The 21934-nt window shown below is 39.2% G+C and overlaps 1 protein-coding gene across 1 annotated transcript; it reads right to left on the bottom strand.

Annotated features, from left to right (window-relative positions):
* Positions 1-14005: 14005 nt before the first annotated feature.
* On the bottom strand, positions 14006-14920 carry LOC107620772 (uncharacterized). Its single transcript, XM_016322898.1, has 2 exons — positions 14468-14920; positions 14006-14404 (listed from the first exon to the last, which is right to left on the bottom strand). The coding sequence occupies exons 1-2, from the start codon at positions 14918-14920 to the stop codon at positions 14006-14008; spliced, it is 852 nt and encodes a 283-aa protein (XP_016178384.1).
* Between the last annotated feature and the right edge of the window lie 7014 nt (positions 14921-21934).

Raw genomic sequence — 21934 nt, 5'->3', positions numbered from 1 at the left:
ATCGTTTCTTTTCTTACAAGTATCTTTAATTTTAAGACATATCTTTTTTCAAAACTTCCTAACCACTTTCTCTCTCTCCATTTTTCAAAAATCCTCACCCATAATTTTCCAAATCCTTTTAATTAATTAATTAATTTGGTTTTCTAATTTCTTTTAATTTTTTTCTTTTAAATTTTCGAAACTTATACCATTTTTCCCATTTACTTTATTTTAATTTCTTTAATTTCAAATTAGAATTAAATAAATAAAATAAAAACAAAAATATTTTAATTTTCTTTTACTCTATTTTTATTTTACAATCCACATCATCTCTTTTTCTCCATCATGGACCTAAGTGGAAATGAACAGTCCAGAAGGATTCTAGAGTCATATGCTAACCCCACTACTGCTTCATATGGGAGTAGTATCTGTATACCCCCCCATCAGAGCCAGCAATTTTGAGCTAAACCCTCAGCTCATTATGATGGTGCAGTAAAATTGCCAGTATTTTGGTCTTCTACAGAAAGAACCTACTGAGTTTCTAGCACAGTTCTTACAAATTGCTGACATAGTATGTGATAAGGAAGTAGATCAGGATGTCTACAGATTATTACTGTTTCCATTTGCTGTGAAAGATCAAGCTAAGAGGGGGTTAAATAACCAACCTAAAGCAAGCATAAGAACATGGAAACAGTTTTCAGACAAATTCCTGAATCAATATTTCCCTCCAAAAAGGATGACAAAGCTAAGGCTGGACATCCAAGGCTTTAAACAAGAGGATAATGAATTTCTTTGTAATGCCTAGGAGAGGTACAGAGAAATGCTAAGGAAATGCCCCTCTGAAATATTTTTAGAATGGGTGCAGTTAGACATCTTCTACTACGGGCTTACAGAAAAAGCCCAAATGTCTCTAGACCACTCATCTGGTGGATCTATACACATGAGAAAGACAATTGAAGAGGCTCAAGAGCTCATTGACACAGTTGCTAGAAATCAGCATCTGTACTTAAGTAGTGAGTCCTCCATGAAAGAAGAGGCTAAAGCACTATCCACTGAACTTAGTCCTCCAGAATAAGTTGTTGAATACAATCAATAATTTCTTCTTATAACAAAATAGTTAGCAGAATTTAAAGAGATGTTACAAGACACTAAAAATGCCAACAAGAATATGGAAGCACAATTGAACCAGACAAGACAGCAGCTATTTAAACAGATAACAGAAGAGTGCCAAGCTGTTCAGTTAAGAAGTGGGAAGACATTGAATGTTTCAACTCAAGGCAGCAAAAAGCCAAGAAAGGAACAACTGACAAAGGATGACCAACCCACTACACAAAATCCCTCTGAGGACAATAAGAGCCCTGAGAGGAATGATTATGGCATTCAAACACCAGAAAAAGGGTGAAAAAGTAGCGTTAAATGCCCATACAGCACACAATTCTGGCGTTCAAACGCCAGTAAGGGATCAGACACATGCAAGTGCTGATAATAACCCCCTTAAGCAGGCTTCTCCAACCACTTCTGTAGGAAATAAACCTGTAGCAGCTAAGGTTGAAGAATATAAAGCCAAGATGCCTTATCCTCAGAAACTCTGCCAAGCGGAACAAGATAAACAATTTGCCCTCTTTACAGACTATCTAAGGACTCTTGAAATAAAAATTCCGTTTGCAGAGGCCCTTGAGCAAATACCCTCTTATGCTAAGTTCATGAAAGAGATCTTAAGTCATAAGAAGGATTGGAGAGAAACTGAAAAAGTTTTCCTCACTGAAGAATGCAGTGCAGTTATTCTGGAAAGCTTACCAGAGAAGCTTAAAGATCCCGGAAGCTTTATGATACCATGCACATTAGAGGATGCTTGTACCAAGACAACTCTATGTGATCTTGGGGCAAGTATCAACCTAATACCTGCATCCACTATCAGGAAGCTTGGTTTGACTGATGAAGTTAAACCAACCCAGATATGCCTCCAACTTGTTGATGGCTCCATTAAAATTCCATCAGGTGTAATTGAGGACATGATTGTCAAGATTGGGCCATTCGCCTTTCCCACTGACTTTGTAGTATTGAAAATGGAGGAGCACAAGAGTGAACTCTCATTCTAGGAAGACCTTTCCTAGCAATTGGAAGAACCCTCATTGACGTCCAAAAAAGGGAGATAACCCTGAGAGTCAATGAGGATGAGTTTAAGTTGAATGCTGTGAAAGCTATACAGCATCCAGACACATCAAAAGACTGCATGAGCGCTGATATTATTGACTCCCTGGTGGAAGAGGTCAATATGACTGAGAGTCTCGAATCAGAGCTAGAGGATATTTTTAAAGATGTTCATCCTGATCTGGAGGAATCAGAGAAAACAAAAGAACCTCTGAAAACTGCTCAGGAAGAGGAGAGACCTCCTAAATCTGAGTTCAAACCACTACCACCTTCCCTGAAATATACATTTATGGGAGAAGATGACACTTTTCCTGTGATCATAAGCCCTGCTTTAGAGTCACAGGAAGAGAAAGCACTAATTCAGGTGCTAGGGGCACACAAGACAGCTCTTGGGTGGTCCATAAGTGATCTTAAGGGCATTAGCCTAGCCAGATGCATGCACAAGATCCTATTAGAGGATGATGCTAAGCCAGTGGTTCAACCACAGAGGCGGCTGAATCCAGCCATGAAGGAGGTGGTGCAGAAAGAGGTCACTAAACTACTTGAGTCTGGGATTATTTATCCTATTTTTGATAGCTCCTTGGTGAGCCCTGTCCAAGTTATCCCCAAGAAGGGAGGCATGACTATGGTTCATAATGAAAAGAATAAACTGGTTCCTACAAGAACAGTTACAGGGTGGCGTATTTGTATTGACTATAGAAGGCTCAATACAGCCACCAGAAAGGATCATTTTCCTTTACCATTCATAGACCAGATGCTAGAGAGACTAGCAGGCCATAAATACTACTGTTTTTTGGATGGCTATTTAGGTTACAACTAAATTATAGTAGATCCTCAGAACCAAGAGAAAACAGCATTCACATGTCCATTTGGAGTGTTTGCCTACAGAAGGATGCCATTTGGTCTGTGCAATGCACCTGCAACCTTTTAGAGGTGCATGCTCTCTATCTTCTCTGATATGGTAGAGAAATTTCTGGAAGTCTTCATGGAGGACTTTTTAGTATTTGGAGAGTCATTTAGCTCCTGTCTTAACCATCTAGCACTTGTTCTGAAAAGATGCCAAGAGACTAACCTGGTTTTAAACTGGAAGAAATGTCACTTTATGGTGACTAAAGGAATTGTCCTTGGGCTCAAAATCTCGAACAAGGGAATAGAAGTGGATCAAGCTAAGGTAGAGGTAATTGAAAAATTACCACCACCTGCCAATGTTAAGGCAATCAGAAGCTTTCTGGGACATGCAGGATTCTATAGGAGGTTTATAAAGGATTTTTCAAAAATTGCAAAACCTCTGAGCAACCTGCTAGCTGCTGACACGCCATTTATCTTTGACACAGATGCAGGCGTTTGAGACTCTGAAAGCTAAGCTGGTCACAGCACCAGTCATTTCTGCACGAGACTGGATATTACCATTCGAACTAATGTGTGATGCCAGTGACCATGCCATAGGTGCAGTATTAGCACAGAGGCATAACAAGCTTTTGCATGTCATTTATTATGCTAGCCGTGTTTTAAATGATGCGCAGAAGAATTACACAACCACAGAAAAGGAGTTGCTTGTAGTGGTTTATGCCATTAACAAGTTCAGATCCTATTTAATAGGATCAAAAGTGATTGTGTACACTGACCATGCTGCTCTAAAATATCTCCTCACAAAGCAGGATTCAAAACCCAGACTCATAAGATGGGTGTTGCTTCTACAAGAGTTTGATATAGAAATAAGAGACAGAAAAGGGACCGAGAACCAAGTAGCAGATCACTTGTCCCGAATAGAACCAGTAGCAGGAGTGTCCCTCCCTCTTACTGAGATCTCTGAAATCTTTCCGGATGAGCAACTCTTTTTCATTCAGGAAGTACCATGGTTTGTAGACATTGCAAACTACAAAGCTGTGAGATTCATACCCAAGGAGTACAGTAAGCAGCAAACAAAAAAATTGGTTACTAATACAAAGTACTACCTATGGGATGAACCATATCTCTTTAAGAGATGTGCAGACGGAGTAATTTGTAGATGTGTGCCTAGAGAAGAGGCACAGAAGATCCTATGGCATTGCCATGGATCACAGTATGGAGGACATTTTGGAGGTGAGCGAACAGCCACAAAGGTTCTCCAATGCGGCTTCTACTGGCCCACTCTCTATAGAGACTCCTGAGAGTTTGTACGTAACTGTGACAGTTCTGCCTCACAGTTATGCCATGCCTCAGCAAGGGATCTTAGAGATTGAGTTGTTTGATGTATGGGGTATTGACTTCATGGGGCCTTTCCCACCATCATATTCAAACACTTATGTTCTGGTGGCAGTAGACTATGTATCTAAATGGGTAGAGGCAATTGCAACACCCACTAATGATACTAAGACAGTGATGAAGTTCTTCCAGAAGCATATCTTCAGCAGGTTCGGTGTCCCTAAGATACTGATTAGTGATGGAGGCACTCATTTCTGCAATAAACAGCTTGACTCTGCTCTAGTCTGATATGGAATCAACCACAAAGTGGCAACTCCATATAATCCACAGACAAATGGGCAGGCTGAAGTCTCAAATAGAGAACTAAAATGAATCCTGGAACGGACTGTAAGTTCCCATAGAAGGGATTGGGCAAGAAGTCTGGATGATGCTTTGTGGGCATACAGAACAGCATTCAAGACCCTATAGGGACCTCTCCATACCAGCTTGTGTATGGAAAAGCCTGCCATCTGCCAGTGAAACTGAAACACAAAGCCTACTGGGCAACCAGATTCCTCAACCTTGATGCTAAGGTAGCTGGAGAGAAAAGATTACTCTAGTTGAATGACCTGGAGTAGTTTAGACTCAATGCTTTCGAAAATGCTAAAATTTACAAAGAGAAAGCAAAAAGATGGCATGACAAAAAGCTGTCCTCTAGAGTCTTTGAGCCAGGACAAAAAGTTCTGTTGTTTAACTCCAGGCTCAAATTGTTCCCTGGGAAATTGAAATCCCGGTGGAAGGGACCATATGTGATTACAAGTGTATCACCATATGGATACGTAGAGCTTCAGGATATTGAGTCTGACAAAAAGTTCATTGTTAATGGACAAAGAGTCAAACATTATCTTGAAGGCAATGTTGAGCAAGAATGCTCAAAACTGAGACTAAATTAACAGCTCAGTAAAAGTCCAGCTAAAGACAGTAAAGAAGCGCTTGCTGGGAGGTAACCCAGCCATTATAAAAAATTAGATATTTATAACAATTATATAAGTCCATTTAATTTTTCTATTCATGTTTGTTAATGCTTTTCAGTGAACAAGTCAAGGAAATAAAGGTTCAGAACATAAAGCAGAGGAATCACAAAGAAAAAGAGCTCACTGGCGTTAAAATGCCAGTAAAGAGGCAATTTGGGCGTTAGACGCCAGTAAAGGTATCATTCTGGGCATTAAACGCCAGAATAGGCAGCATTCTGGGCGTTTAACGCCAGAAATTGCAGCATTCTGGGCGTTCAGAAAAATGCTCAGTAAAGAAGGCTACCTGGCGTTTAACGCCAGCCAGGGTACCTGGCTGGGCGTTAAACGCCCAGAATGGCCACCAGATGGGCGTTAAACGCCAGAACAGCAAGGGGGAGGTAATTTCATTTCCAATTCAAATTTTGTCGAATTTTCATGTTTTAATTCATAATTTTTTGCATCAAAATATTGCAAACATTTACTTTTCAATTTCCATTCCCAAAAATTAATAATCTTAAAAATTCTTTTTAATTCTTTTTCAATTCTTTTCAATTCTTCTTCAAAATGTTTTTGAAAACTCATTTATATTTCCAATTTCTTTTCAAATCTTTTTAATTCTTTCATATTATCTTTTATTTCTTAGATGCATAAACGAAAATTCAGATTTAACTTCCTTATATCATTTTCAAATCTTTCATATTTTACAAATTGTATCTTTCATCAATCATATCTTCCTATCTTACATTTTTCAAAAAATAATTCGAAACCCATTACCTCCCTCCCTTTAAATACCAATTCGGCCAACCCCTCTTCATCCATCATTCGAATCCTTCTCTCTATCTATTCATCTTCTTTCTTTTTATTTTGCTTGAGGGCAAGCAAATCTCTAATTTTGGTGTGATTTTCGTGATCCCTGAGCTAAAACAAACTAATCTCATGGCTCCCAAAGGAAGACAAACCACTTCAAGAGGCAAGAAAGAAAGCAATCCAAAGCCACTTTGGATGCATGAGAATTTCTGCACCAAAGAACATGCAGACCACTACTTCAAAATTATGTGCAGAAGATTAGTGATCCCGGAAGTTAGGTTCAATCTGGAAAAAGATGAATACCCGGAGATCCAAGATCAGATTCGAAACAGGGGCTGGGAAGTCCTGGCAAATCCTGAGATACATGTTGGAAGAAACATGATCCATGAATTTTTTGAAAATCTGTGGATGACGGAAAAATAAAGATTAGAGGGAACTGCTTTCCACTCCTTTCGGACCATGGTTAGAGGGAAGATTATTTACTTCCACTTTGACAAGGTGAGAGAAGTTCTTAAGCTTCCTCAACTACAAGATGATCCAGAATCCTTTAATAGGAGAATGGCCAAAGATAAAAGGCTAGATCAAGTTCTAGAGGACATATGCCTCCCTGGAACTGAGTGGATTACCAATACAAAAGGTGTCCCAAACCAGCTAAAGAAAGGAGATCTCAAACCACTTGCTAGAGGTTGGCTGAATTTCATTGGGCATTCTATACTCCCAACCAGCAACCATTCTGAAGTCACTATCAAGAGAGCAGTGATGATTCACTGTATTATGCTGGGAAAGAAGTAGAGATTCATCAGCTGATTCCTGGTGAAATTTACATATTTGCAAACAAGGAATCCACTGATGCTAAATTGGCTTTCCCAAGCTTGATCAGTCTATTATGTAAAGATGCGGGGGTACAGATAGGCGTGGATGAATATATCCCAGTTGAATGCCCAATCACCAAAAAGGTGATGGATGGACCTCAAGTTCAAGACAACTCCATCAAGAGGAGGGCGCATGAGCTCCTCCCAGAAATTCCTCAATTTGAATATTGGTCCCACTTAGAAGCATCTGTCACCAAGCTGCAAGAAGCTATGGATCAACTCAAAGAAGAGCAGCAGAATCAAAATAGCATGCTCTGCAAATGCTCAAAGAACAAGAGAAACAAAGGCATGAGATACAGGAGCTAAAGTGCCAGAAGCTGCCCCTTGAAGAGCTAAACGTCCCACAGATTGAAGGAGCAAGTATCTCCCAAAATAAAGGTTGTTGAGTCCTAACTCTGTGATAACGTTTGTTATTAGAGACCTATTTAAAGAGTTACATGAGTATTAGTATTAGAGTCACTTATTTTTATGCCTTTAATTTTCTTTCTTTTATTGTTATTTGTCTACTTTTAAGTTTAGTTTCTGTCTTGTTTTTAATACATGATTATTAATGTTGAGTGTCTATGTCTTAAAGCTATGAATGATTCTATGAATCCCTCATCTTTCTTAAAAGAAAAATGTTTTTATTTGCAAAAGAACAAGAAGTGCATAATTTCGAAATTTATCTTGAAATTAGTTTAATTATTTTGATGTGGTGACAATACTTCTTGCTCTCTGAATGAATGCTGGAACAGTGCATATTTTTTATAGTGAAGTTTATGAATGTTAAAATTTTTTGCTCTTGAAAGAATAATGAAAAAAAGAAAAATGTTATTGATAATCTAAAAAATCATAAAATTGATTCTTGAAGCAAGAAAAAGCAGTGAAAAAAAAGCTTGCGAAAAAAAATGGCGAAAAAAATAAAGAAAAAGAAAGAAAAAAGAAAAAGCAAGCAGAAAAAGCCAATAACCCTTTAAACTAAAAGGCAAGGGTAAAAAGGATCCAAGGCTTTGAGCATTAATGGATAGGAGGGCCCAAAGGAATAAAATCCTGGCCTAAGCGGCTAAATCAAGCTGTCCCTAACCATGTGCTTGTGTCATGAAGGTCCAAGTGAAAAGCTTGAGACTGAGTGGTTAAAGTCGTGGTCCAAAGCAAAAAGAGTGTGCTTAAGAGCTTTGGGCACCTCTAATTGGGGACTCTAGCAAAGCTGAGTCACAATCTGAAAAGGTTCACCGAGTCATGTGTCTGTGGTATTTATGTATCCGGTGGTAATACTGGAAAACAAAATGCTTAGGGTCACGGCCAAGACTCATAGAGTAGTTGTGTTCAAGAATCAACATACTGAACTAGGAGAATCAATAACACTATCTGAATTCTGAGTTCTTATGGATGCCAATCATTCTGAACTTCAAAGGATAAAGTGAGATGCCAAAACTGTTTAGAAGCAAAAAGGCCACTAGTCCCGGTCATCTAATTGGAACTAAGCTTCATTGATATTTTTGAAAGTTATTGTATATTCTCTTCTTTTTATCCTATTTTGTTTTTAGTTGCTTGGGGTCAAGCAACAATTTAAGTTTGGTGTTGTGATGAGCGGATAATTTATACCTTTTTGGCATTATTTTTAGGTAGTTTTTAGCGTGTTTTAGTTACTTTTTATTATATTTTTATTTGTTTTTATGCAAAAATCACATTTCTGGACTTTACTATGAGTTTGTGTATTTTTCTGTAATTTTAGGTATTTTCTGGCTGAAATTGAGGGACCTGAGCAAAAATCTAATTCAGAGGCTGAGAAAGGACTGCAAATGCTGTTGGATTCTGACCCTCCTTCACTCGAAATTGATTTGCTAGAGCTACAGAAGCCCAATTGGCGCGCTATCAATTGCGTTGGAACGTAGACATCTTGGGCTTTCCAGCAATATATAATAGTCCATATTTTGCCTGAGCTTTGATGGCCCAAACTGGCATAAAACGCCAGAACTGGCACCAAAACAGGAGTTAAACGCCCAAACTGGCACCCAAGCTGGCGTTTAACTCCAAGAATGGCCTATGCACGTGAAAGCTTCAATGCTCAGCCCAAGCACACACCAAGTGGGTCCCGAAAATAGATTTCTGCACTATCTGCACTTAGTTACTCATTTTCTGTAAACTTAAGTTACTAGTTTAGTATAAAAACTACTTTTAGAGATTCATTTTGTAACTCATGACATTTTACACTTCATATTGTATTTTCTACGGCATGAGTCTCTAAACCCCATAGGTGGAGTGAGGAGCTCTGCTGTGTTTCAATGGATTAATGCAATTACTACTATTTTCTATTCAATCACGCTTGATCCTATTATAAGATACTCACTCGTACTTTAATATAGAGAATGAGATGATCTGTGAAACTCATTATTATTCTCAATTCCATGAACGCGTGCTTGACAACCACTCCCGTTCTATCTGAGCTCATTGTAGTTATTGGGCGACAGCTTGAGTGCATATCTCTTTGGTTTCTGATCCACGGACCGAGTCCGTGAGATCAGAACCTTCGTGGTATAGGCTAGAACCAATTGGCAGCATTCCTGGGATTCGAAAAGTCTAAACCTTGTCTGTGGTATTTCGAGTAGGATCTGGGAAGGGATGACTGTGACAAGCTTCAAACTCGCGAATGTTGGGCGCAGTGACAGTGTGTAAAAGGATAGAGAGATCCTATTCCGACGCTAGTGAGAACCGACAGATGATTAGCCGTGCGGTAGCTATACCTGGTATTTTTCATCCGAGACGAGAAATCCGATAGTTAATTAGCCGTGTAGAGATCGTACCTGGTATTTTTCATCCGAAAGGATCATACAGCTTGCTATTGAAGGAAGCCATGCATGTTTGGAGAAGAAGACAGTAGGAAAGCAGAGATTCAGATGACAGAGCATCTCCGGAACCTCAACCTGTTCCTCATTACTGGATCACAAGTACCATTTATTTTATGTTATTTACTTTTTATAAACAAAATCATTTTTATCATTAATATCCTGACTAAGATTTACAAGACAACCATAGCTTGCTTCAAGCCGACAATCTCCGTGGGATCGACCTTTACTCACGTCAGGTACTATTTGGACGACCCAGTGCACTTGTTGGTCAGTTGTGCGGAGTTGTGAAAAGTGTAATCACAATTTCGTGCACCATCCACTCCCCTTCACGATCCTACTCAAGGTGCCACAGACAGGGCAGATCTTCTAGATCAGAAAGTGCTGCTTCTCTGACTCTAGCCTTAATGCCACAGAAACTTCACACCCATAGTCAATGGAATTATATGTCACATATCCAAAGTTGCTCAGATGCTCTATAGGAATCTGTAATGCAATCTCTAGCTTTAGTTCAACGCTATCTAGGTCAGGAATTTCACGAAACTCATGTGGAACAAGGGTGATTGTCACGGGTCACCCTCAATTCATAAGGTGAAGAACGAGGTTGCATAAGAGAATAGAATCAGACATATTGAATGAAAATAATAATATTATTGATCCATAAAACTTAGCAGAGCTCCTTACCTTAACCTTAGGAGTTAGTGACTCATGCTAATAGAAAAATACAATGAAAGGTTCGAATGGGCAAGACTCCTCTAACAAGAGTGAACTCTTGTATATATATATATACTAATCAGCTAACTAAGGATTACAGAAATATGATAGAGAAGACTTAGGAGTGCAAAAATCCACTTCTAGGGCCTACTTGTTGAGTGTTTGGGCTGAGCTTTGAGTGTCTCCACGAGCTAGGGTCCCTTAGGGGCGTTGAACGCTAGCTAGGGACCCCCTTTTGGGCGTTGGACGCCAGCTGCTCCCCTGTGGGCGCTGGACGCCAGGAATAGGGCTGGTGGCTGGCATTGAATGCCGGTTTTGGGCCTTCATTTCCGAAGCAAAGTATGAACTATTATATATTTCTGGAAAGCCCTGAATGCTATCTTTCCATAGCCATTGATATCGCACCATTTGGACTTATGTAGCTCTAGAAAAGCGCTTTCGAGTGCACGAAGGTCAGATCCTAACAGCATCTGCAGTTAGTTAAATAAACTATTACACCAATTCATATACAAAACACTTAGTTAAATAAACTTGGAAGATAAGATTATATGCATATAAAGCAATAAATACTACCTACAAGGACTTACATATTGTTATGCACATAAGAAGTTGTGGTGCAAATGATGAAAGTTCCTTCATAAAGGGAATGTGTCAACACCAAACATAGTATGGTGAGACCAAACTTAGTGTGACACATTCACTCTAAAGTTGGGCCAAGTACCCATGAAGGTGGAACTTCATCTAGGTGTGATAGCACCAATATTATTCCATGCAAGGCACATAAACTAAAAGTAATAAAATGCTAAAAGAAAAGAGCTAGGAATAAAAAATTACCAACTAATGGGTTGCATCCCATTAAGCGCTTCTTTAACGTCACTAGCTTGAAGGTGCATCCTCTTCAAGTGAGGATTTGAGTGGTTTTTTGATGATCTATGTGGCCGCTAAGGTAGTGCTTGAGCCTCTGGCCATTTATAGTGAACTTTCTTCCTGAATTTTCTTACATAATCTCCACATGACCATATGGTGAGACCTTGGTGATGGTGAAGGGCCCAAACCACCTAGGCTTCAACTTTCCTAGGAAGTGTTTCATCCTTTAATTGAAGAGTAGTACCAATTGTCCAGGTTCAAAGGTTCTTGCCACATCTTGGTTTTCTTCTTGTAGAGCTTGACATTCTCATAAGCTTTCACCCTAAACTCATCAACTTCATTGAATTAGAGTAATCTCTTTTCTCCCATAGTCTTGGCATCAGAGTTTAGAAATTTTGTTGCCCAATATGCTCTATGCTCTAACTCAACTGGTGAGTGACAAACTTTGCCATAAACAAGTTGGTATGGTGACATTCTTATTGGCGTCTTGAAGGCTGTTCGGTAGGCCCAGAGAGCATCATCAATCTTCCTTGACCAATCTTTTTTGGAGGCTCTAACAGTCTTCTCTAGGATTTGCTTTAGTTCTCTATTAGAAATCTCCACTTGGTCACAGTTTTGAGGGTGGTACGGGGTTGCCACTTTGTGTTTAACTCCATATCTTTGGAGTAGTGTGTCCAATTGCTTGTTACAAAAGTGACTGCTATCATCACTAATTAAGGTTCTTGGGACACCAAACCTACTTCTTGAGAAATCTAAGCACCACTTTAGCATCATTTGTAGGCAAAAGTACTGCCTCTACCCATTTAGAAACATAATCAACAGACAACAGCCACCAAAATATAGTTGTTGGAGTATGAAGAAGGGAATGGTCCCATGAAATCTATTCCCCACACATCAAACAACTCCACTTCCAAGATAGAATTTTGTGGCATTTCATTCTTCTTTGGCAAGCTCCCAACTCATTGGCATTGGTCATAATTCTTCACAAATTCACATGTATTTTTGAAAAGTGTGGGCCAATAAAACCTACATTGAAGGACCTTTGTTGCAGTCTTTTCTCCGGATTATGCCATCCAAGCATCTCTTAAACAAGTAAGGATCATCCCAAAAGAAGTATCTAACATCATGATGTGGCTTCTTGATTTGTTGCTTGGTAAACTCCTTTAGAACTATCCTTCCAACTTTATAATTGGCCATGTTTGCAAACCAAGGTGCCTTGCAAATTACAAAGAGTTGCTCCTCAGGAAACTTTTCATACAAGGGAGGTGGGTGAGATTGAGTTTCTAATAGTTCAAGTCTAGAAATATGACCTGCCACATGATTTTCGGAACCTTTCCGGTCCCGAATTTCAATATTAAACTCTTGAAGGACAAGCACCTACCTAATCAATATTGGTTTAGAATCCTACTTAGTCAAAAGGTACTTAAGAACAGAGTGATCAATATAAAAAATAACCTTTGAACTAATTAAATAGGATCTAAATTTATTAAATGCAAAGACCACAGCTAATATCTCTATCTCTGTCGTAGTATAGTTCCTTTTAGCGTCATTAAGAATCTTGCTTGCATAGTATATGACATGCAGAAGCTTATCTTGTCTTTGCCCCAAAACAGCTCCTATTACAAAATCACTTGTGTCACACATTAATTCAAATGGTGAAGTCCAATTTGGAGGAGAAATAATGGGTGCAGAGACAAGCTTAGCTTTGAGAGTTTCAAAGGCATGCAAGCATTCATTATCAAAGTTAAATGATACATCAGCAACCAAAAGGTTACTTAATGGTTTAGCTATTTTAGAAAAATCTTTAATAAATCTTCTATAGAAGCCGGCATGTCCTAGGAAACTCCTTATTCCCTTCACATTCACAGGAGGTGGTAGTTTCTCACTTACCTCCACCTTAGCCTTGTCAACTTCTATACCTTTGTTTGAGATATGTTGCCCAAGAACTATACCATCATTTACTATGAAATGACATTTTTTCTAATTTAAAACAAGGTTCGCCTCTTAGCATCTTCTCAAGACCAAGGCTAGATGTTGCAAGCAAGGCTCAAAGAGTCACCAAAAATAGAGAAAGCATCTATAAAAACCTCAATAAATTTTTTAACCATATCAGAGAAAATTAAAAGCATACACCATTGAAAAGTAGGCGGAGCATTGCATAATCCAAACGACATTCGATGATAAGCAAATACCCCAAATGGGCAAGTAAACGCCATCTTCTCTTGGTCTCGAGGGTCCACTACAATTTGAATGTAGCCAGAATAGCCATCTAAGAAACAATAGAACGCATTCCCAGCCAATCTTTCAAGCATTTGATCAATAAAGAAAAGTGGGAAGTGGTCTTTTCTTGTGGCAGTGTTGAGCCTCCTATAATCAATATACATCCTCCAACCGGTTACGGTTTTTGTAGGGATGAGTTCATTCTTCTCATTGGCCACCACTGTGACTTCTTCTTTCTTGGGAATAGTTATACTGGGCTTACCAAAGGGCTATCAGAGATTGGATAGATAATGTCGGCTTCCCACAGTTTCATAACCTCTCTTTGAACCACCTCTTTCATTACCCGATTAAGCCTCCTTTGTGCTTGCATAACTAGTTTAGAGTTTTCTTCAAGCTAGATGTTGTGCATATACATGGCTGGGCTTATTTCTTTAAGGTTACCAATGGTCCAAGCAGGGGCTGATTTGTGGTCCTTCAATATCTTGAGCAGTTCCTCTTCACAAGTACTCAAAAAGGAGCTTATTTTCACTGGATAAGAGTCCTTTTCTCCAAGAAAAGCATATTTTAGAAAAGGAGGTTGGGACTTTAAATCAAGCTTGGGTGTCCCCTCCTCCTTATTAGGAACATGTATGACTTCTTTGGGTAGTGGGCAATCATCAATTTCAGCTATACCATCCTCAACAGGAGGCTCTAGTGAATCATTGAGTACCTTCTCTTCTAGTGCTTCTTGCACCAAAGGATCTATCAAATCAATTTTTATACAATCTTCCGAATCACTAGGATGTTGCATAGCCTTGAATACATTGAGGATAATTTGTTCATCATTAACTCTCAATGCTAATTATCTTTTTTGCACATCAATTAAGGCACTTCTAGTAGCAAGGAAAGGTCTTCCTAAAATAATGGAAGCATTAATGTCTTCCTCCATGTCCAAGATAACAAAATTTGCAGGAAATATAAAGGTTCCCACCTTAAGTAGCAAGTTCTCAACAACACCAAGCGGAAACTTAATAGATCGATCAGCGAGTTGTAGAGAAATTTTAGTGGGTTCTACCTCATCAATTTGAAGCTTTCTCATCAAAGACAGGGGCATTAGATTGATGTTAGTCACAAGATCACATAGAGCTCTTTCAATGGTAACCTCACCAATGGTGCAAGGGATAAAAAAACTCCCTGGATCTTTCAAATTTTTAGGAAAATTCTTTTGAATTATAGCAATACACTCCTTGGTAAGTACGACTATTTCATATTTCTTCCAATTCCTCTTCTTTGCCAACAAATCTTTCATAAACTTGGCATAAAGAGGCATTTGCTCTAAGGCCTGAGCAAAAAGAATGTTAATTTGATGCTTTATAAAGACTTCCAAGAACTTAGAGAATTGCTTGTCCTTAGTTTCCTTTTGTATCCTTTGAGGATAGTGAATACGAGGCTTGTACTCTAGGGCCTTGACCTTCTCAAATTGTGCTCTTTAGAAGCGTGAGGTGAATGTGCAAGGGAATTGTTAGGCACATGTTCTCCTTGAGGAATGTCATTCTTCATTGCCTCTTTCTTTTACTTGTCATTGCTTGTGGTCTCCTTTCCCTCCACTTTGCTACTTCTCAAACTTATAGCCTTGCATTCCTCTCTTGGGTTTAGAATTGTGTCACTGTGAAATATATTAGTTGATTTCTCAGCAATTGGCTGGGCCAATTGACCCATTTGGACTTTCAGGTTTTGAATAGAGTCCTTGGTTTCATGCATAAAATTTTGAGTAGTTTGGATGAAAGTGGAGGTGTGTTATAAGAGTGTTTCTAAGGCAATCTCCGTGAGGGATGGCTTTTAAGGATTTTGGCTGGTTGTGGTGGTTGGTAATGGTTGTTGAAATTGTTTTGGTGAGGGTTGTTGAAGTTATTTTGCCTTTGACCTTGATTTTTCCACCCAAATTTCGGGTGATTTCTCCATCCAGGGTTGTAGGTCTTAGAGAAAGGGTCATTATTGGGTGGCCCAGAAAAATTTTCCATATAATTCACTTACTTCAGAGAGGATTGGCCAAAATCATATCCTTCACCATGAGAAATTCCTCCACTCATGTTGTAAGAAGCATCTTGTGTATTTACTGCAGAGACTTGCATGTTCCCAAGTTGTTAGGTAATAATAGCATTGATTTATTGGGACATGGCTTTATTCTATGCTAGAAGAGTATCTAATGCATCCAACTCCATCACTCCCTTCCTCATGGTTCTCTCAGAGGAACATAGATATTGATTGTTAGCCACCATCTCTATTAACTCCAAAGCTTCATCAGTGGTCTTTTTCATGTATAGAGATCCTTCAGATGAGTTATCCAATGAGATCCTAAAAGTAGGGATAATCGCATCATAGAAAATCTAGAGTTGTACCCAGTCAGAAAACATGTCCGGTGGACATTTCTTCAACATCTCCTTAACGTCTGGATATTCATTCTCAGCTTTGTCAACCTTCGAGGTGGGAAGAATTTAGTTAGAAACTTGCTTATCAAATCCTCTCAGGTTGCTATGCTCTCCTTGGGTTGAGTTTCAAGCCATTGTTTAGCCTAGTTCCTTATAGAGAATGGGAACAACAACAGCCGATAAATCTCAGCAGGGACTCTACTTGACCGTGTCACAGACTAGAAGGAAGTTAGAGATATGTTGGTTAGGATTCTTGATGAGCGGATATTTTATACGCTTTTTGGGGTTAATTTCATATAGTTTTTAGTGTGTTTTAGTTAGTTTTTAGTTTATTTTCAGTAGCTTTTAGGCAAAATTCATATTTCTGGACTTTACTATGAGTTTGTGTGTTTTTCTGTGATTTTAGGTATTTTCTGGCTGAAATTGAGGGAGCTGAGCAAAAATCTGATTCAGGCTGAAAAAGGACTGCTGATGCTGTTGGATTCTGACCTCCCTGCATTCAAAATGGATTTTCTGGAGCTACAAAACTAGAAATGGCGGGCTTCCAATTGCGTTGGAAAGTAGACATCCAGGGCTTTCCAGAAATATATAATAGTCCATACTTTTCTTAAGGATAGATGACGTAAACTGGCGTTCAACGCCAGTTCCTTGCTGCTGTCTGGCGTCCAGCGCCAGAAACAAGTTACAAAGTGGAGTTCAACGCCAGAAAAGGATCCAAAGCTGGCGTTGAATGCCCAAAACAGCCCTATGCACGTGATTAGCTTATGTCTCAGCCCCAGCACACACCAAGTGGGCCCCAGAAGTGGATTTTTGCACCATCCATCATAGTTTACTCATTTACTGTAAACCTAGTTTACTAGTCTAGTATTTAAACAACTTTTAGAGACTTGTTTTGTATCTCATGACATTTTTAGATCTGAACTTTGTACTCTTTGACGGCATGAGTCTCTAAACTCCATTGTTGGGGGTGAGGAGCTCTGTTGTGTCTCGATGAATTAATGCAAGTATTTCTGTTTTCCATTCAAACATGCGTGTTCCTATCTAAGATATCCATTCGCGCCTAATTATGGAGAAGGTGATGATCCGTGACACTCATCACCTTCCTCAATCCATGAACGCGTGTCTGACAATCACCTCCGTTCTACATCAGATTGAATGAGTATCTCTTAGATTCCTTAATCAGAATCTACGTGGTATAAGCTAGATTGATAGCAGCATTTATGAGAATCCGAAAAGTCTAAACCTTGTCTGTGGTATTCCGAGTAGGATTCTGGGATTGAATGGCTGTGATGAACTTCAAACTCATGAGTGCTGGGCGTAGTGACAGACGCAAAAGGATAGTAAATCCTATTCCGGTACGATTGAGGACCTGCAGATGATTAGCCGTGCGGTGACAGCGCACTTGGACCCTTTTCACTAGAAGGATGGACGGTAGCCATTGACAACGGTGATCCACCAACATACAGCTTGCCATAGGAGGAACGTGCGTGCGTGAAGAAGAAGATAGGGAGAAAGCAGAGATTCAAAAAGGCATAGCATCTCCAAAACTCCAACATATTCTCATCTACTGCATAACAAGTAACCTTTAATTCATGCTCTCTTGTTCATTTGCAAGTCAATTGATAACCACTAATTAATATCCTGACTAAGAGTTGCAAGATAACCATAGCTTGCTTCAAGCCAACAATCTCCGTGGGATCGACCCTTACTCACGTAAGGTATTACTTGGACGACCTAGTGCACTTGCTGGTTAGTTGTGCGGAATTACATAGTGTGAAGTAATTTTCGTGCACCAAGTTTTTGGAGTCATTGCCGGGGATTGTTTGAGTTTGGATAACTGACGGTTTATTTTGTTGCTTAGATTAGGAAAAATTTTTCTTTTTGGTTTAGAGTCTCTTATTATTTATACATTGTTAAAACACTTTAAATTTATAGCTCAATTAGTTAGAGCGTGGTGCTTATGTTCTTGGTAATTGGCTATCCTATTTTTAAAATCTTTTTCAAAAATAATTATTCTTTGAATAAATCTTGTGCCAAACTCTAAGTTTGGTGTTTTCTTATTGATTTTTCTTTGTTTTTCGAAAATTTTAGTATGGTTTTCTAAAAATTTTAAGTTTGGTGTTCTTTCTTCATGTTCTTGTGTTCTTGTGAGTCTTCAAAGTGTTCTTGAGTTTTCCTTGTGTCTTGATCTTAAAATTTTTAAGTTTGGTGTTCCTTGGTGTTTTCCCTCCAAAATTTTCGAAAACAAGGAGCATTAGATCTAAAAATTTTAAATCTTATGCTGTTTTATTGTTTTTCTCTTTCCTCACTAAATTCAAAAATATCTTTTCTCTCTATTTTTAAAACAAAATTTTGAAAATTATTTTTAAAAATTCAGATTTTTTTTCAAAATTTAAAATCTTTTCCAAATCATATCTTTTTCAAAACTTCCTAACAACTTCCTCTCTCCTCATTTTTTTTTTCAAAAATCTTCACCTATTTTTATTTATTTTATTTTAATTTATTTTATTTTCGAAATAATTAAATAAATAAATAAATAAAAATAAATAATTTTTTTACATCATCTCCCTTTCTCCATCATGGATCTAAGTGGAAATGAACAGTCCAGGAGGACTCTGGGGTCATATGCTAACCCCTCTACTGCTTCATATGGGAGTAGTATCTGCATACCTTCCATTGGAGTCAGTAGCTTTGAGTTGAATCCTCAGCTCATTATCATGGTGCAGCAAAGCTGCCAGTATTCCGGTCTTTCACAGGAAGAACCTACAGAGTTTCTGGCACAGTTTTTACAAATTGCTGACACAGTACATGATAAAGAAGTAGATCAGGATGTCTACAGATTATTACTGTTTCCATTTGCTTTAAAAGACCAAGCCAAGAGGTGATTAAATAACCAACCTAAGGCTAGCATAAGGACATGGAAACAGCTGACAGAAAAATTTCTGAATCAATACTTTCCTCCAAAACGGATGACACAGCTAAGGCTGGACATCCAAGGCTTTAAACAAGGAGATAATGAATCTCTTTATGATGCCTGGGAGAGATACAGAGAGATGCTACGAAAATCCCCCTCTGAAATGTTTTCAGAGTGGGTTCAGTTAGACATCTTCTATTATGGGCTTATAGAAAGAGCTCAGATCTCTTTAGATTGCTCAGCTGGTGGATCTATCCACATGAGAAAGACAATTGAAGAAGCTCAAGAGCTCATTGATACAGTTGCCAGAAATCAGCATCTGTACCTAAGCAGTGACTCTTCCATGAAGAAAGAGGCTAAAACATTAACTGCTAAACTCAATCCTGCAGAGCAAGCTGCTGAATTCAATCAACAATTGGATTTTCTAACAAAGCAGTTAGCTGAATTCAAGGATAAACTACAAGAGACAAGGATGGCTAATATAAACATGGAAGAACAATTGAAGCAAACAAAGCAGCAGCTGTCAAGACAAATAACAGAAGAATGCCAAGCAGTCCAATTAAGAAGTGGGAAAACATTAAATACCCCACCTCAAGGTAGCAAGAAGCCAAGAAATGAGCAAACCATCCAAAATCCACCAGAGGACAGTAAGAGCCCGGGGAAAAAAATTCTGGCGCTAAAACGCCAGAAATTTGGTGGAAGCCTGGCGTTGAACGCCCAGACCATGCTCAGGACTGGCGTTCAACACCAGAAACAAGCAAGGATCTGGCGTTGAACGCCCAAAAGGAGCACAATTCTGGCGTTCAGACGCAAGGAAGAACTGGGAAGCTGGCGTCTAACGCCACTCCAACTCCTAACTCTGGCATTCAATTGCCAGTAAGGGATCAGACACACACAAGTGCTGATGACAACCCATCTAAAAAGGCTTCCTCAACCACTTCTGTAGGAAATAAACTTACAGCAACTAAGGTTGAGGAATATAAAGCTAAGATACCTTATCCTCAAAAACTCCGCCAAGAGGAGCAGGACTCTTGCAAATTATCTCAGGACTCTTGAAATAAAGATTCCATTTGCAGAGGCATTTGAGCAAATACCTTCTTATGCCAAGTTCATGAAAGAGATCTTGAGTCATAAGAAGGATTGGAGAGAAACTGAAAGAGTTCTCCTCACTGAAGAATGCAGTGCAGTCATTCTGAAAAGTTTTCCTGAAAAGCTTAAAGATCCTGGGAGTTTTCTGATACCATGCATGTTAGAAGGAAATTGCATCAAAACAGCTTTATGTGATCTTGGGGCAAGTATCAATCTAATACCTGCATCCACCATCAGAAAGCTTGGTTTAACTGAAGAAGTTAAACCAACCCGGATATGTCTGCAACTTGCTGATGGTTCCATTAAATACCCATCAGGCGTGATTGAAGACATGATTGTCAGGGTTGGGCCATTCGCCTTTCCCACTGACTTTGTAGTGCTGGAAATGGAGGAGCACAAGAGTGCTACTCTCATTCTAGGAAGACCCTTCCTAGCAACTGGACGAACTCTCATTGATGTCCAACAGGGGGAAATAACCCTGAGAGTCAATGATGATGAGTTTAAGTTGAATGCTGTCAAAGCCATGCAGCATCCAGACACATCAAAAGACTGCATGAAAGTTGATCTTATTGACTCCTTGGTAGAAGAGATCAACATGGCTGCGAGTCTCGAATCAGAGTTGGAAGACATCTTTAAAGATGTTCAGCCTGATTTGGAGGATTCAGAGGAAATAAAAGAGCCTCTGAAATTTCCTCTGGAAGAGGAAAAACCTCCTAAACCCGAGCTCAAACCATTACCACCATCCCTGAAATATGCATTTCTGGGAGAAGGTGACACTTTTCCAGTGATCATAAGCTCTGCCTTAAATCCACAGGAAGAGGAAGCACTTATTCAAGTGCTAAGAACACACAAGACAGCTCTTGGGTGGTCCATAGGTGACCTTAAGAGCATAAACCCAGCTAGATGCATGCACAAAATCTTATTGGAAGATAATGCTAAACCAGTGGTTCAACCACAGAGGCGGCTAAATCCAGCCATGAAGGAAGTGGTGCAGAAAGAGGTCACCAAATTACTGGAGGCTGGGATTATTTATCCTATTTCTGACAGCCCCTGGGTGAGCCCTGTCCAAGTTGTCCCCAAAAAAGGAGGCATGACAGTGGTTCATAATGAAAAGAATGAACTGGTTCCTACAAGAACAGTTACAGGGTGGCGCATGTGTATTGACTACAGAAGGCTCAATACAGCCACCAGAAAGGATCATTTTCCTTTACCATTCATAGACTAGATGCTAGAAAGACTGGCAGATCATGATTATTACTACTTTTTGGATGGCTACTCAGGCTATAACCAGATTGCAGTAGATCCCCAGGATCAAGAGAAAACAGCATTCACATGTCCATCTGGAGTGTTTGCTTATAGAAGGATGCCATTTGGGTTGTGTAATGCGCCTGCAACCTTGCAGAGATGCATGCTCTCTATTTTCTCTGATATGGTGGAAAAATTTCTGGAAGTCTTCATGGATGACTTCTCAGTATATGGAGACTCATTCAGCTCCTGTCTTGATCACCTGAAACTAGTTCTGAAAAGATGCCAAGAGACCAACCTGGTTTTAAACTGGGAAAAATGTCACTTTATGGTGACTGAAGGGATTGTCCTTGGGCATAAAATTTCAAACAAGGGAATAGAGGTGGATCAAGCAAAAATAGAGGTAATTGAAAAATTACCACCACCTGCCAATGTTAAGGCAATCAGAAGCTTTCTGGGGCATGCAGGATTCTATAGGAGGTTTATAAAGGATTTTTCAAAAATCGCAAAACCTCTGAGCAATCTGCTAGCTGCTGACACGCTATTTGTGTTTGACACAGAGTGTCTGCAGGCATTTGAAACGCTGAAAGCCAAGCTGGTCACAGCACCAGGTATTTCTGCACCAGACTGGACATTACCATTTGAGCTAATGTGTGATGCCAGTGAT

Source organism: Arachis ipaensis, chromosome B10 (genome assembly GCF_059453495.1).
Source record: "Arachis ipaensis isolate K30076 ecotype BB chromosome B10, ASM5945349v1, whole genome shotgun sequence".
Lineage (NCBI taxonomy): Eukaryota > Viridiplantae > Streptophyta > Magnoliopsida > Fabales > Fabaceae > Arachis > Arachis ipaensis.
The sequence above is the reverse complement of the archived record's forward strand: the minus strand, read 5'-3'. Positions and strand labels throughout refer to the sequence as shown.